The following is a 13,129-nucleotide window of genomic DNA, read 5'->3' as shown; positions in this document are numbered from 1 at the left end:
ATTACACCTTAACATAAAGGAAACAAAAATTCTCACAGCTGGACCAATAAGCAACACCATGATGAACGGAGAATATATAGAAGTTGTCAAGGATCCCATTTTACTTGGATCCACAATCAACGCTCGTGGAAGCAGCAGTCAGGAAATTGATGCATTGCATTGGGCAAATCTACTGCAGAAGACCTCTTTAAAGTGTTAAAAAGCAAAGATGTCACTTTAAGGACTAAGGTTCAGCTGGCCCAAGCCGGTATTTTCATTTTTTTCATATACATGCGAAAGCTGGACAATAAATAAGGAAGATGGAGGAAGAATTGATGCCTTTGAATTGTGGTGTTGGTGAAGAATTTATTGATTTTACCATGGACTACCAGAAGAACGAACAAATCTATCTTGGAAGAAGTACAGCCAGAATGCCCCTTAGAGAGACAGGGATAGTAAGGCTTCATCTCCCATACTATGGGCATGTTATCAGGAGAGCCCAGTCCCTGGAGAAGTACATCATGCTTAGTAAAGTAGAGGGTCAGTGAAAAAGAGGAAGACCCTCAGTGAGATAGATTGACACAGCGGCAGCAACAGTGGGTTCGAGCAAAATTGAAGTCAAAATTCAATAGTAATGCCCCATATTAATAGCTGACAATACAACTAATACCTATGCTATGTTAGGTGCCTACTGTGTGTTGGTACCGGATTAAGCATTTTACATGGGCTAGTTCTGATTCTGGATTAGCTCTGATGCTGACAGTAGCCCTATGAGTTGGATATTATTAATCCAAGTTTGTAAATGAGCAGTTACTAACATGCCTGAAGTCACACATGGGAGAAGTGACTGAGCCATTATGATTTGCATTTCTATCATATAATGTGATTTGCTTCTGAAACGTCATTGTCAGACATGTTATTTTTGTTTCTGCAGAAAGGACCAAATAAAACACCTGTTGCTGCCATCTGCCTGACCAGCTTGGTGACCATGGCCTTTGTCCTTGTGGGTCAGGTGAATGTCCTGGCCCCCATCGTCACCATCAACTTCATGCTGACGTACATAGCAGTGGACTACTCTTACTTCTCCCTGTCCATGGGTCCCTGCAGCCTCCCCCAGATGCCTGAGCCAGTGCACAGGGAAGACATGGAAGCTATCCAATGCTCTGAGCACCTGCTCTTGGAGAAGACTACCAGCTATGGTTCTGAGGGCACTGCCCAAAGCCTCTCTGAAGGCACACTGCTAGAATTTACCAAGGACATGGATCAGCTCCTCCAGCTAACCAGGAAGCTTGAGTGTAGCCAGCCCAGACGAGGAAAGAGTGATGGGATCCCAGAAAGTCAGAAGAGGAAATGCAAGAAGGCCATCAAGCAAACCCTGCAAGATAGCTTCCTCTTGGACCTTAAGTCCCCTACTCATTTCCCTGCTGAGGAATCTGAAAAGTTGTCTGCTGCCTCCTCAGAAGGGCAGGAGTCCTACTGGAATAATCAGAGTTCTGGGAGCGAATGGACTCAGCCTACGGGAACTTGTAGAGAACATCTGATCTCTGAGCTATGTAACCAACCTATGCCAAGTGGAGAAGGTGTGTGCTTTGGGATCACACTAGGGCCTCCTGTTTTGGGGTGACTGCTGTTTGTCTAACCTACCCAGTTTTCATGACCTTTTTTCCAAGTCCTTAGCAGTTCACTTTATAACTGGGTTTAAAATCCTTGTTAATTTTATTTTAAAAAGTTATATTCAGGTATGAGTTGAATTATTTATAATTCTACTCTGTTATAGATAGTTCATTTTAGGCAGAAATTTATATCTACTCCTGGAGCCCTGGCAGCGCAGTGGTTAAGAGCTTGGCTGCTAACCAAAAGGTCAGCAGTTTGAATCCACCAGCCACTCCTCGGAAACCATATGGGGCAGTTCTACTCTGTTCTTTAGGGTCACTATGAGTTAGAATCGACTCGACAGCAATGGGTCTAGTTTTTTCATTTTGGGTATGCCCTGGTGGCACAGTGGTTAAGCGCTCAGCTGCTAACTGAAAGGCTGGAGGTTCAAGCTTCCACCAGCTGCTCTGTGAGAAAAAGATGTGGCAATCTGCTTCTGTAAAGATTATAGCCTTGGAAACCCTATGGAGCAGTTCTACTCTCTCTTATAGGGTCGTTAAGAGTCAAAATCGACTAGATGGTAATGGGTTCCTGTTTGTTAGAAATGGGAGCCATTGTTAGTAATTGAATATTAATTTCATTTCACTCAAAAAATCAGCTGATGTGTAATGCCAAGAGGAGTGAAACTAGATTTCTTCTTTCAAGAGAAGTGTAAATGTGTTGTGATAAACTGCCTAGCAAGGACTTAGTATGTTTTGTCTATGGAAGATCAGGCAAGAATCAGGCAAGAAGGGATAGAGAGAAGGTGGCTAAGAAACACAGCTTTTCTTTGCTTTCTCAAATTTACAGGAGAGACTCTCAAAGAGATGCTTACTAGGCATAAGAGAACCTGAGAGAGAGGGAGAAGTCACAATTTTGGAGAACCTCACCATGTGTGAGATGGTTTACATATATTATTTATTGTGTGCAAATGATTAATTATATAAATTAATATTACCTGATTAATATTGTATATGTAATACAATAGATATTTTCCACTTTACAAATGAAGACCCTGAGGCCTAGCGAGGTCACAGAGAAGTCTCAGAGCTGTCACTTGGCACAGCTGGGTGTCACACCCGGATCTGCCTGCACCTGAAGCATTCCAGGTGCTTTCCTCTCTATGACCCTCCCTGTTGAGATCTGCAGAGGCAAGTGTGGGCAAAGAGGAGAAGTCGGAGGGACAGAGAAGGAGATGTCTGAAAACAAATGCATAAAGCATACCTGCTGTTCCTTCTTTATCTCTAAATCGGCGGGGTTTTCTTTTTAATGGTAGAAGCATTATTACATTTTTTAAGTTATTTTTATCACAACAATAAATGTATAGTTTAATAAGCCAAATGGCATTAAACTCGTTGCTGTCAAGTCGATTCCAACTCATAGCAACCCTATAGGACAGAGTGGAATTGCCCCACAGGTTTTCCAAAGAGCGGTTGGTGGATTTGAACTGCTGACCTTTTGGCTAACAGCTGAGCTCTTAACCACTGCACTAACAGTGCTCCCCAAATGGTATCAAAAGTCATATAATCAAAAATAGTAGTTTCCACTCTTCTGTACTCTTCGTCTGTTACCCTTTTCCACCCCTTAGTCCCATACACAGAAGAACCTACTTTCAACCAGAATATTGCTGTTTTTGTTATTAACCTTCATATCACTAAATAATACATTGGTATTGCTCCTCTTCAATATGTCAATTTCAGTCACCACCTTTCGACTTCCTGTTATGGCAAATGAGGATTTACCTCGTTTATACCATTATCTCTGCTTCCCCACATCCAACCTCCCCAATGTAGTTATATCACAGTTTTTGATTGACTTAATAGCCAGGATTCATATTATCATTTTCATGTTATCATGGCTAAGTAAATATTGCTTAGTCCTGAGCCACATATTATATTATAATTCCATTTTCTTTTTTGTACAACTTTTTCTGTTTCCTGGACTTAACAATTGCCTTGGTTTTATTCTTATTTGCTTAGTTTTCTGTTACCATTTTACTCTAAATATTTTGGCAGATAAGTCAATTGTTATTTTTCAAATTCCCAAATTATGGTGATAAATATGATCAAAATATGATGAAAAATCTATTACATCTTTTTCCTTCTGTCTTACAGCTCCCATCTCCCTACTCCAATCTAGACTGCTTGCTCTCTAGGCCTGCTGCAAAGCTGTTGTCTTGGAATTCCTCTGTTTATCATGCTTCCGTGCTGAATCCAGGAAAAAAGAGATTTCTTGGATGCAATATTATAGAGGAATTTTGTCATTCTTTTTTGCCTGTCCAGTGGTGAATGACCTCCCTATGTTTGAAGAAGTTCCAACATTATGGGTCTTGGTGGGAGGCAAACTAGCCTTTCACACTCAAAAGTAAAAACACTAGATACTCAGTTTTCCAGCCTACCTCGCAGCCAGAGTTCAGGCACAGAACAAGGATTCTGCTAATTAGGTGAAATTGGAGCTTGGAATTGGAAACCTGAAGAAATGGGGCTTTGGAATGGAAACATGATGGTAGCTGGAGGACAAATACATTCCTGGCTCCAGTGTCCAATGTCTAGGCTTTCTGGGTTGGTGGGGCAGGCTGCAATGTCTAGAGTTTCGTAAAATGTCTGTTGGCCTTTTGATTTCTTTTCATACTTTAAAGTGAAATGCCACAACGCTGTTTAAAAGTCCTGTGTACACAGATAGGACTTGTTGATCTGGGTACCTCACTGTAGAATGATTGGGAAGAAGTTAGTTTTTTCACTGGTGGACCTCCAGATGTCAATATCTACAGGTTTTTCTTGGGCTCTTCAGTTCTTCCAGAAAATCTTTCCCTGAAAGAACATATAGATGGCTGCTTAAATCCTGGGAGTAGAGTGAGGGAAGGGAATCTGAGGGGGTCTTGCTACTTAGGATACACACTTTTATTTAATTTCCCTGTTGCTGTTCAATCCCCCTACCCTGTTCTGTGCCTGGGGTCTCATATCTGGGCATGCTCTGGTTTGATTTCTTTAAAGGAAAGCCCCTGGGCAAGGGATTGGGAAAGAGAAGGGGTTGTTTCCTAGATGTATAGGTGAAAGAAAGGGTCTTTTTGTTCAGCTGCCCCATATACTGATTTACAACCATCCGCCTATACCTTAACACTTCCATGGAATCTGGTACTTCCTGGTCCTGACCGTTGCTGGGATTCACCAGGTAAATTGGCTGCTTCTTGTCAGTACCTCTGTGGGCCCTCAGAGTTCATCCTCCTGTGCTCTGCCTGGTATCTTACTACTCCTCTGTCACTTTTCCATCTTACAAGATGGAAAATTCTCTTAGTGTTTGTTGCTTTATGCCTTTTAATTCCTTTTCTATCTTCTCAGTGGATTTTTAGGAGAGTCATGTGGTCAGTCTGCCATGTTTAATCAATGAAGTGGTCACCAGCCAGTTGCCCAATCTTAGAAATGTCATAGCCATTGTTGACTAATCTCTCTTTCCCCACCGCCTCCTTTCCATCCTTGCTACCTTGACCTGGGTGCAGACTTTCATCACCTCGCACCTGAACTCTTGCTAAGTCTGCAAACCAGAAACAGATTGTGGGAGAGTCTGTTTCTCCTTCACACTGCCCACTGAATGATCTTTCTAAAATAAAACACTGATCACGTCTCTCTTACTTAAAAACCTTTGGTGGAATCTAGTTCCTTCAGCCTAAAGTCCAAAATCCTTGGTGTGATATGCATGGCCCTTCATAATCTCATCCTAACCTACCTTCCCAGACATTTTCCTCACATCGACCCATATGCACTCTATTTTCCCATTAAACCCAAACTAGTGCCCTAAAGAACCTGTCATGTTCTTTCATTCCTTCTTGCCTTTGCATATGCCTCTTGAATTGCCTTACTCCCCACTTCTCCATCTGGAAAACTCCAGTTTATCCTTTAAATTCCACCTGACCTTTAAGACTCACTTACACTCCTTTTGAGATTCTCTGATTTCATTCATTATGCAACCATAACAGTTGATTCACACTAGTAAAAGCAGTTATCACATTGTTTTACAAATATTTGTTTACAGGCTTAGCTTCAGTCCTATCTGTCCGTCTGTCTTAAGGAAAATAAGTATTAGTTTCATTCCTTTACCGTTACACTGTGAACTTCTTTTGGTCACAGATCATATCTTTTTGCCTTTGTATCCACAGTATCCCGCACCATAAGTGGCACATAGGCTAGTTTAATTGATGGACAATTGAACAAATACTGGCTAAAAAATTGGAATTTTGATCAGCAAAGCAGAAAGAGTTAAACTACCATAAGGACCTATTCTGTACTAAATCAGATGCCATAAAATAATAAAGATCAAATCACTATTGAAAAAATATTGTTCGGGGGAAATAAAAATTGGTATAAAAATTATCTTGGGGCTATGTTTTATACCTTATACAGCCATGAATCCCTTATTTATCACAGCTGTGCAAGAGAGATAATTCTGACTCTTGAAGACATCATCAAAGACAAAAAGGATCTGATTAAATAGAAATAAAAAAACATTTGCACAACAGAGTGTCACAGAAGGAAACAATTATTCTGACAAAGATAGCTGATAAAAGCATACCTTCCACAGTTTATTGGTTTTAAAAACAGCAAGGTCAAAATCCAGATTCTACTAAAAAAAGGTCAGAGATGAATAAGAAGTTTACACATGAAAAATCGATGCCAGACTCATCCATTGTCCATTCAACAAACTAAGTTTTATTGTTAAGTGTTAAACATTGTTAGTAGCTAAAAATATCAAGCATTTATTGGACATGTCCTAAGTGCCTGGTACTGGGATAGCACTTTATATGGATTATCTCATCTGAGCTCAGGTTGAGCATTGTTATTATCCCTTTACAGATGATAGAACTGAGACTTAGAGAAATTGAACACTTGCTCAGGATTTGAGACAGCCACAATTTGAACCCAGGTCTGTCTGGCTTTAGAACCTGTGCACTTAACTACACACAGCGTATGCTGCATGCTGTACCTATTATGAACTAGGCCATGGTATTGATTAAATGAACATAAAGTAAAATCCATTTAAGATATTACTGCCTATCAAACTATCCAAAATTTAAATAAAAAATAGTAGGTCTATGGGAATCAGATATTTGTACACATTACTGGAGGAAATATCAGTTGATTCCTTCCTTCTGGATTTGTCGATTAAAGTTTTTCATCAAACTTGGGAAGTTTTGGAATATTATTTCTTCAAATATTTTTTCTGCACTGTTCTTTTTTGCCCGTTTCTGTGGGACTCCCATTACACGTTTGTTGGTATGCTCAGCATTTCCCCACAGGTCTGTTCCTTTTTTATCCATCTTTCCTCTCTGGTCTTCAGACTGAGTAATTTCTATTGATTTATCTTCAGATTCTTTCTTCTGCCATCTCAAATATGTTGTTGAGTCCATCTAGTAGATTTTTCATTTCTATTCTTGAACTTTTTAACTCTATAATTTTCATTTTTTAAATAGTTTCGATTTCTCCATTGGTGTTCTGTATTTTTAAAGTCATTGTCATCACATTTTCCTTAAACGGTTGACATCAGATTTTCCCTTAATTCTTTGGACAAACATACCAGTTGCCCCTTGCCCCGAGTTGATTCCGACTCATAGTGACCCTGTAAGACGGAGTAGAACTGCCCCATAGGGTTTCCAAGGAGTGGCTGGTGGATTCAAACTGCCAGCCTTTTGGTTAGTAACTGTAGCTGCTTGGACACATATAGCTGCTTTAAAGTCTTTGTCTGCTACATCCAACATCTGGGTCTACTCAGAGATAGTTTCTTCCCATTGCTTTTTTTCCCTGAGCATGGATTGCAGTGTTCTGTTTCTTTACATGCTTTTTTTTCCCCCTGAATTTTTGTCTTGTTTGTTTGTTTTACTAACTTGCCTTTATTTAAACTGCAGAATTTGTCTTCACTGTGGTTGGTGGCTGCTGATGTCTCTGCTCAGTTTTTTATTCTTATTTGTATTTTTTAGCCTGGCTTCCTAGGAGTCTCTCCTGTGTCAGCATAGCCTATAAGTTTCCACCCTCTGCTAATGGATCTGTGTGTGGGTTGGGGAGCACATCAAAGTTATAGAAAGTTCTTCAGTTTCCTCTAGGTTTTTTTTTTTTTTTTTTTTCCCACCAGGTTCTGCTGGGTCTCCCCAGGCATGGTTATAGTTTCTTGGTCAACCGGGGAAATATGGGACAGTTATCCAGTCCTTCTATGGCGCTCTCATTTCCAGGTTCACCCTATTAAATTTCTGACTGGTCCACTGCTCACCCTTGCTGGGGTCACAACCTCAGGTTAGCAAAGCTGTGGATTTTCTCCATTTATTTTCTACCATGTTCACCATCTTTAGCTTATAAAGCCACAGGTTCTTTCCCCCACCCCCCCCCCAAAAAAAAAAAAACAACTAGTTTTTTTTATTCCCAAGATGAGTTTATTCCCTCTGGCAGCAAATTTGCTAGTTTCTGACCAGCCCCATTGTTTTTGCTGACTGAGCTGAGGCAGTGGTGGGAGCAGCCCAGGCAAGAAGGCCATAGATTTTTACTGTTCTTTCTCTCAGCGGTAGCAGTTTTTCAAGAATAAACACTTCTCAATTTGTTTCCTTCCGTTGGTAAATTTCCAGAGCCCCAAAATGGTTGTTTTTGACAATTTTGTCCAGTACTTTTGAATGTATGTGTGTGTGGAGAGGATTCACTGACTTCTTTACACTGCCATAGCCAAAGCCTTCCTTTCTGATTTATTTCTTCCGGAGGATGATTTTTTTTTAAGGTACAATAAGACATATATAACTATTTAATTGCTTTGATTTAGTAAATCTATTTGAGGAATTACGTATCAAAGATACAACTCCAAACCAAGCAATGTGCAGAAAATTTTCTTTATATATCCTAGCAGCATTGTTTGTGCTAGTGATAAATTGTTGTTGTTAGTTGTCTTTGAGTTGTCCCTCGACTCACTGAGACCTCATGTGCTACAGAGTTGAACTGTTCCATAGAGTTTTCTTGGTTGTACTCTTTACAGAAGCAGATCACTAGACCTTCCTTCCCTGGAGCCACAGGGGGATATGTGAAATAGTGTAATGGCATGTGCTTCCCAGGGCCCAGGTTGTAAAGCCGTAGTGATCAGGGAGACTTGGACTAGGAATACTTACTGAGTCCTACACATGCCAAACTCTAGGCGCAAGACAAATGCAGGCCCTGCCTTCATGAAGCATATACCCAGGGGCAATGGAAACACATAAATAAATATACAATTACAAATAATGGAAAGTGCCATGAAAGGAAGGAAAGGAACTGGGCCATAAAGAAAGATTAATGGTAGGAGGGAATACATTTAGATTTTGTTGTGGTTGCTGATTTCTCTGAGGAAGTGATATTTGAGCTGCGACCTGAGGGATGAATAAGAGTTAGACAAGCAAAGGGCTAAGGGATCCATGAGAAAAGGATTCCAGCTGGACTCTAAACCAAAAAAGCCAAATCCATTGCTTTTAAGTCTATTCTGACTCGTAGTGACCCTATAGGGCAGAGTAGAACTGCCCCCAATAGGGTTTCCAAGGAGCAGCTGGTGGATCCAAACTGCCGACCTTTTGGTTAGCAGCCAAGCTCTTAACCACTGCGCCACCAGGGCTCCAGCTAGGCTCCCAGCCCACTGCCATCAAGCTGATTCCAACTTGTAGTGACCCTATAGGACAGAGTAGAACTGCCCCACAGAGTTTCCAAGGAGCACCTGGCGGATTTGAACTGCCAACCTCTTGGTTAGCAGCCGTAGCACTTAACCACTACGCCACCAGGGCTCTAGCTAGACTCCAGGGATAACAATTCAGAAAACCTGGAAGTACGGAAGAAGACTGGTGCCAGAGACAGGACTTGGGCACGTAGCAAAGGGGGAAGGGTATTCTGGGCAGAGGTGATGACACATTAAGGTATTTTAGCTGAAGCAAAAAGTTGATATGGAAGAGTAGAGAAAAGGCTAGGAAGCTGACAACCGTATTTCTTCAAGATATGAAGGTTGGGAACACCTCTTGGTTTAGTATTAAAGTCAGAATAAACATACAGCAAAGTTAATCCAACATATCATTTTTTACGAATCACTGTTATCATGTGTCGTGGTGATTAGACCAAACTGTTAAACAATTCCTATGCATTTTCATGGTTAAATCGAGTGCAGTCAGTTATAAACTTGGAAAGGGAGCTGACTAGAGCATGGCACGGCTCTGAGAAGCTCTGATATGCCTGAGATTCTGAAGGATAAGCCAGGATCTTACATTGATTTATTTGCCAGAAATTTTTCCCCTTAGCCACCTCAACTTCTAGGGGAAGGAATCAGAAGGAGCTATGTCCCCTCCCTCTCTCTCTTTCATCAGCTTCCTACCTGTACCTGAGACCTGGGCTGACCTGGTCTGACCTTCAGAGGCAGAAGGTGGTAAAGCCCACCCCACAGCAGACAAAAGCTAACCTGACCCAGCAGTCCCAATGGTCACACCTGGGAGTCAATATTGCTAGATGTCCAATTCTCCCCCTCTCCCTTCCTACAGATGGAGAAGGAGTTATCTGGACTCCTGGGTTTTCCCAGCCAACTGATCTGAACAGGCTTGCAGTAGGTCTTAGAAGAGCTCTCATCTCCACTCTGCCCCTCCCTTCCGTTTCTTTCTCAGGCCCTTGGCTGTAGAGAGGCCATAAATATTCCTTCCCCCCCACCCCTGCCCACCCCAAGAGCAAGTACTAGGAGTTGTATTTTAGCTGAGTTACAAAAGTCGGGAAGAACATCTCAGAGGTATTTGATCATAAAAGTAGAAGAGGGTTTGGCAACACATTGATAACCAAGGATTTGGCTCAATTCTCCTTTAGATTTCTTCCTGAAGTCCGGTCTCCAGGAACAAGTTGTCCGTATGAAGTCAACTTCTTTCTATGCCCACATTTGTAATCCCTGGGTCTCCCTGTTGGGGGTGAGTAACTTTATCTTGACCTCAATTGTCCCTGCGATGTAATTCAGCCGTGTGTGATCTGGGTTAAGGTGCAATGAGGGAGTGCTTAATTAGGAGCAAGGTGATTTAACTACCTATCCTATTAGAATATAGATGAGACTGTATATGGCAAGATTACATTTAATGAGCCACTTATTTTAATCAATGATTTAATTTTTAAGTAGTTTTATTATCTGATGACCTCTGAGTCATTAAATTCCTACATGTACAAAACTAGCAAACTTCCATGCTAACTTGTTCCTTGTAGGGGTGAGTGAGACAAGGAGCTAGGATAGAATATCTATTTATTGATGGTTTTGATTAAAGCATTGCATTTGGAGAGACGTCTTCCTGAATATCTGCTTCAGTGAGTTTTTTTTTTTTTTTTTTTGAATTATGAATAAACATCAATGATTCAGACTTCTACAGCCGCTGAAGCTTGACAATAGGGACTATGGTTTCTTAAGACCCTAACCTTGTGGCCTTCCTGACCAGGTGGAAAACCATTTGGGGACTTGTCCTTCCTATTCTGTTTCCACAGGCTATTGGGTCCCTTCTCATCATGTTTGTGATCCAGTGGGTCTATACCTTGATTAACATGAGCGTTGCTGCCATTTTGTATCTCTACATTGGCAGGACCAGTCCAGGGCTTCACCTTGGTAAGCGCAGCGGGACCATTTGGCCATGATCTATATTCTTCTGTTTTAACATTCATTGAAAAAACATGTTTTGAGTGCCTATTAAATGCCAACACTGACTCAAATGTGAATCTCATTTTCTTGTTGCTTATAGTCTAGGAGGACAAATCTGACATGAACATAAATGACTATGATATAAGATAGTAAGAGACATATGCTATGAAAAAAGGGATAGGTAAACAGTTTTGGAATTTCAGAGGTGCAAGAAATTGCTTTCATCTAAAGAAATCAGGGGAGGTTTGGGGGGAGGACTTCACTTGTTCATTCACCCAATGAATATTTATTGAGTGCCTACTCCATGCCAAGTACTACTCTAGGTGCTGGGTTTATAACAGTGAACAAAACAAAATCTCTGCCCTTCTGGCACTTACCTTCAAGGTTGGGTAAAGACTGATACTAAAAAAAGAAATAAATACACATTGACATACGAAGAATGTTGGCTTTGGATATATGGAAACATGGTGGGAGAATGCATTCCAGGGGAAAGAATGAGCAGGATAGGAAAGGCACTGAAGAGGGAAATGTAGGTTGTGAATGACATGAAATAATTAGTAATTAGCGGCCTAGGGTAGTTAGCTCAGCTACTTAGATCACAATACCAAGGAGTCTATTGGCAGTAGCCTAAGATGGATATCAGGGACCCAGAAAGCCATAGGAGTAAGGCTGGTGGAAAGATGTATGTAATATCAAAAAGTCAGGTGTGGAGAGGAATACCAAAGCTAGACAGAACGTGAATAGATAAGCACTGTTCCTGAGGGAGACGGATAGGATAAAGGTAAACCAGGAGTGGCCTGGGCAGCACAGATCAGGAGCCTGACTCGTAGAGACCCTGTAAGACAGAGTAGAACTGCCCCATAGAGTTTCTAAGGAGTGGCTACTGGATTCAAACTGCCGACTTTTATGGTTAGCAACCAAGCTTTTAACCACTGTGCCACCAGGGCTCCGAGTAAGGAAGCTGGACAACATGGATTCATTAATTTTCTCAGTGAATGCAAACTCAAACCTATGGTATATCAGGGCCTGTGCTAAGAACTAGGAATAATGAAGAATAGCTTGTGGTCCCTGACCTCATCACTGTGGTCTAGGGGGAGACAGACACAGAAATAAACATTAACTGTCCTACCAAACAAAGTTTAAAAGCAATATTTGAAGGGATTAAACTGTTTCCAAGTAACTTAACCATGTCCCAGAACAAAACTCAAAAATACTTACAAGGATACAAACATATCCAGCACTAAACAAGGTAAAATTCATGTTATCTGGTGTCCAGCCAAAATTACTAGGCAATCAAAAAGGAGAAAACCCATGACGAGGAGAAAAACCAATCAATTAAACACCCAGAAATTATGCGGATGATAGACAAGAAACCACTTTGTAAACAGTTTGCTGGTTTATTAAAAAGTTAATCATATACCTACCATATGACCCAGCCACTTCTAGGTATTTGCCCAAGAGAACTAACAGCATATGCTCACACAAAAACATTACATGAATATTCATAGTGGCTTAATTTGTAATGGCCAAACACTGGAAACAACCCAAATGCCCACCAACAGGTGGTATATCCATATAATGGAATATTAATGGAGCCCTGCTGGTGCAGTGGTTAAGAGCTTGGCTGCTAACCAAAAGGTAGGCGGTTCGAATCCACCAGCCGCTCCTTGGAAACCCTATAGAGCGTCAGAATCCACTCAACAGCGATGGGTTTGGCTTTTGGTTTTGAGTCAGCAATAGAAAAGAATGAACTATTGGTACACACAATGTAATGGATGAATCTGAAAACACTTACGCTGAGTGAAAGAAACCAGATGAAAACAGTACATAATGTGTGATTTCACACATTTGTAATTATTGAAAATGGAAACCAGTCTTAGTG

General features: G+C 41.0%; 1 protein-coding gene across 1 annotated transcript in view; it reads left to right on the top strand.

The window, feature by feature from the left end:
- Window positions 1-13,129, top strand: part of SLC12A8 (solute carrier family 12 member 8) — a 170,306-nt gene that overhangs the window by 145,624 nt on the left and 11,553 nt on the right. Inside the window, exons 9-11 of the mRNA XM_064286104.1 lie at window positions 914-1,559; window positions 10,440-10,537; window positions 11,097-11,214. Coding sequence (XP_064142174.1) covers window positions 914-1,559; window positions 10,440-10,537; window positions 11,097-11,214 — 862 coding nt within the window. The remainder of the gene's footprint in view (window positions 1-913; window positions 1,560-10,439; window positions 10,538-11,096; window positions 11,215-13,129) is intronic.

This window comes from Loxodonta africana, chromosome 1 (assembly GCF_030014295.1).
Source record: "Loxodonta africana isolate mLoxAfr1 chromosome 1, mLoxAfr1.hap2, whole genome shotgun sequence".
NCBI classification, from domain to species: domain Eukaryota; kingdom Metazoa; phylum Chordata; class Mammalia; order Proboscidea; family Elephantidae; genus Loxodonta; species Loxodonta africana.
The sequence above is the reverse complement of the archived record's forward strand: the minus strand, read 5'-3'. Positions and strand labels throughout refer to the sequence as shown.